Genomic DNA, 3,996 nt, shown 5'->3' on the forward strand with positions numbered 1-3,996 from the left:
ATATATACATCAATGACTCCTAGAACTGTAATTAATCAAAGAATCCAGAAATAGATAAGTGGCAGAAAACTGATGAGTTTGGGTTTTTTTCACCAAAGCTAACACTGCTGTGATTGGATGAGCGTCCTCGCTGCTGCAGCGACACCGTTTGCTGCAGGTCTGATGACTGAAACTCAATAAAAAAGGATTTAACAGCCTCCTGCAGCACAAGCCGCCGTCGCATCGCTTCCACTCGTGGTCCGTAGGTGTGAAACGTCTCCCCCGACAGCCAGCGCAGAAGGTTTTAACTAATGCTGCTGCCAACAGTGGGCAAGGAAACCAATTTAGCACCTTTGGAAATTCAATTTAAAACTTCTCTTTGGAGGGAGCTGTACTCAGTGCTTCTTAAAACTTTTCAAAAGCAGCAGATTGGAAGGGCAAATTTCCGATCAGAGACTGCTCTATTAAGCAGACCGAGCACCAGATAGATGTGACAGAGAGATGCTATTTATTCATGTCATAAGAGTTCACTTTGGCTTCAGTGCTTCTGCCTCCATAAACTCACAACTTGGGTAAAATTTAACCCAAAAAATACAAATTGAAACAAACTCATGGAAATATCTCAATGAAATAAAACTGATTTGGTCTTTTTAGGAATTTCCTGCAGTGAGCTAAAATTATTTGCCTTCTGTACGAATCTAACGCTTCCAGTCTTATGTCTGTTTGTTGCATAACGTGGAGCCCGTTCCCTAAAACAAGCTGGACCGTGTTAGGTTCTGCAGGACCACTTACCCTGGCGGACCTCTCCATGGTGTAGGCCAACCCAGAGTGAACGATGTCCTTCTCAGAGGCACCCTGCAGAGGAAAGCTGTACGTTAACCACACAGTTCATCTCAGAGGGAAATCCTTAATCACTTAGAAAAATATTACCATCGTCCACATTAACAGATACTAGTCTGGTTGCTTTTAATGTTGTGAATGTGTTGGTATAAACCAAATGTTTTTAACAAAAGGTCCAGATAGTTTCCGGATGACTTGAGATGAGCATCTGTCAGCACGTCAACAAGAAAATGATGAATTAACCCATAACATCAGTCTTCTTAAGTCGTGCATGTTGCTTGGGTTGGGTCGGTTTAATGACTGTCAATCAAAGGGGTTTAGCCACAAAAGCCTGAACATAATGAGCAGTACACAGGTCTGGACTTGGGTATGAAGTTAATGTGGCAGCTAAGTTAAGCTTTCAAGAATTAGGTGCAGCAAAACCTTTGGTACAACACAGTATGAGGAATAAGAGGATAAAACTAAGCATAATACAGATCAATTAGTGTTTAAAATGAGCAACCCACACTGAACTACTGCCACTAACAGATGATTAAACTTTCGTAATCAAACTCTGAGTCTTTTCAAACAAAGTCACAGTTTGGTTCAACACTTCCATTCATATGTCTGACAGCTGGTTAAATAACTGATTTAGTCAGTATTGGACATTAGAATGCATTTTCCTGGAGGCAGTGAAAAAAAGAAGAATTCTTTCCAGCCGGCACTAGTCTGTGCATGAACATGGGTGTGACGGGAGACGTTAACTTACAGCAACTCTGGCCTGGAAGTCAGCAGTGGGTACGATGGGGATGGGTCCGCCCTGCTTGCCAAACTTCCTCTCTAAGCTCTCCTGCACAGACACTAGACGGGATTAAAGAAAGAAAATACCACATGAAACCACATGAAACCCAGCAGCAGTAACACAGCTGACAGTTCGTCTAGTTTGACTCGTTTTAAACACGCGACATTGATCGTTTGTTTCGCCGTACATGGTGAAAACAGATTCTGGGATTTTATGATTGGCTGCAACAGAAAGTATAAATAAGGAAGTGAGGAAGCTCCCAGGAGCAGACGGCGACACCACCCGACGCTGCCTGGACCTCCAGACCGAGTAAGAACACATTCATTTATTCTGGTTAACTGAACAGGGTTCTTTTATGCATTTAAAAAAAAAAACCTTAACAGACTTGTCTTGACCTGCTAAGCAAGGACTGAAAGATAAAGGATTGTGTTTAAATCTGTTTAAGTTGATTTTAGGAATCACAGTATGTAGTGAAGCATCTAAAACAGGTTATATGTGCAGCCACTCCAGCTCGCTTTCACTCAAGAGAAAAATAGACGAAAGAGTTGAAAGGCAAATTGCTGACAGTCAATCCAAGCTTTCCAAGTCGTAGCTTAATTACTATGAATCCACATACAGAGGCAGCAGTGCTAACTTCTGTGGAATCTGACTTATTTAGATGTTCAGTTTTATTTATTTATTTTTTTTGTACAAATCTAATGTAAAGTTATTCCTTCAGCAGACACTCAGTGGACACGCCCTTCACACCGAGCTGTGCACATCAGAGAAATACGCAGCAAAACCACAGGAACTGTAAGTAAACACAACAATAATCACCAAGGAAATGGCATAAAGGAAATAAACTCTGCAGCTCTCAGTGCATTTGTAGCTGCATGCATGTAGCAGCTGATAAACTAATAGTTCATTATGGATCAGAAACTGGACTGACTTCCGCAGGAAGAGTTCAGTGTGAGATTAAGTTTAGAGAATAAGTGATAATGTCGTCCATGATGTTTACATCAGCTAAACTCTGCACGAGTAAAAGTAAGTCTTCCACATAAATGTGAGTCATTTTACCTCAAGACAAGTTGTGTCATCGAAAAACAACCAGAGTTCAAAATCAAACTGTACGCACACGACTAACCTGAGGACCTGTTTCTTCAAGTCTGGATTTGTTTTATTTATTATTAAATCTATCTAAAGGAGTCAGTGCAGCTCGTTGAAGATCTTGAATGAAACATGTTTGCATCTGATGGCATTAAAATGTCAAGAGACCAAATTCAACCTTTTCACTACCACACCCTCCCAGCTTTCTTTCACAGGCAGTGAATTCCTACTGCCAAACTGTCAATCACAAATAAATCCCTTTAGCAATACAAACCCTGCATGTCCTCAGGGAAGTCACATCTGAGGGCAATCAAAGGTGCAAAAACCTGCCTGTCGAATCCTGAATCTCTCTTTTGTCTCTATGCAGATGGGTGACCAGGCGGCAGACAAAGACAAAAAAAACCATAAACTGATGCAGGAAATGAAGGCGAAGCCAGAAACTCTGCATCAGGGCGAAGGAAACAGAAGCATGTTTTACACTCCTGATCTCGAGGCGTGGGCGGCGGTTATAAAGGAATCCTGCCCTGACGCCGAGGAGAAAACCATCCGTGTGTTCAGCACCCCCGACGGCACCATAAAGCTGCACCCGAATGGGAAGTGTGTGATCATCTGCTCCAAACAGCAGGAGGGGAAGTTTCAAGAGAAGTTTGAAGAGCTGAAGTCCAAAGTGGCAGAAAAGAAGGCGAGCAAATAGATACCAGAAGCAGATTTAGGGTTAAATGACGACGACGGTTGAACTCAAACATCTCAGCTTCTACCATCATTTCAGTTTTGGGGTTTCAGGTTTAATGTGTTGTTTAAAGGTTAACTGGGTTATCTAATCAAGAAATGTCGGGTTTTTATTTGACAATATATTCGCCACATTCTGCACACTTCTGATGTTTTTTGTGTTTATTGTCGTAACAGTGACGCTACGACATGTTTGGATTGTGTCTCGTGACTGTCTGTAGGTCTGCGGTTTGTACTCACTGAGCAGGTGGTAGTTTGAGTCTCTCTCGTATTTGAAGGTCAGTCTGCCGTAGCTGACGTGGTTGAGATTCTTCAGCCACTCGAAATAAGACACCGTCACACCACCGGCGTTCAGGTACATGTCCTGCAAGGTGAGAAACCGGAGGTCAGACGGCTTTCACTGCGCAGAATCGTTCAAAATAATCATCTTCTGTACTGAAAAATGTCTCCATTAAAGATTTCTGAAGACTGATTTTTCTTTTTTCTGCACAATAATGACATTTAAATAAAACTTTTGGGAAATTGTTCATCTGACAAGCAAACATCAAAACAAAGCAAGAAGCTGAGAGATATGAAAGTCT

The 3,996-nt window shown here is 41.8% G+C and overlaps 1 protein-coding gene and 1 long non-coding RNA gene across 3 annotated transcripts in view; one reads left to right on the forward strand and one right to left on the reverse strand.

Annotated features, from left to right (window-relative positions):
• The window catches only part of LOC103370412 (glutamate dehydrogenase, mitochondrial), a 36,892-nt gene that overhangs the window by 5,288 nt on the left and 27,608 nt on the right, over positions 1–3,996 (reverse strand). For both annotated transcript variants that reach the window (XM_008299463.1, XM_008299462.1), the window contains 3 exons: positions 3,656–3,779; positions 1,568–1,659; positions 772–834 (listed from right to left, as the gene is read on the reverse strand). In XM_008299463.1, the coding sequence (XP_008297685.1) occupies positions 772–834; positions 1,568–1,659; positions 3,656–3,779 (279 nt within the window). The remainder of the gene's footprint in view (positions 1–771; positions 835–1,567; positions 1,660–3,655; positions 3,780–3,996) is intronic.
• LOC103370411 (uncharacterized) lies at positions 1,683–3,080 on the forward strand. The gene is made up of 3 exons (XR_520888.1): positions 1,683–1,909; positions 2,319–2,392; positions 3,054–3,080. It is a non-coding gene; the product is annotated as an uncharacterized LOC103370411 (long non-coding RNA).

Source organism: Stegastes partitus, unplaced genomic scaffold, assembly GCF_000690725.1.
Source record: "Stegastes partitus isolate 25-593 unplaced genomic scaffold, Stegastes_partitus-1.0.2 Scaffold1420, whole genome shotgun sequence".
Lineage (NCBI taxonomy): Eukaryota > Metazoa > Chordata > Actinopteri > Pomacentridae > Stegastes > Stegastes partitus.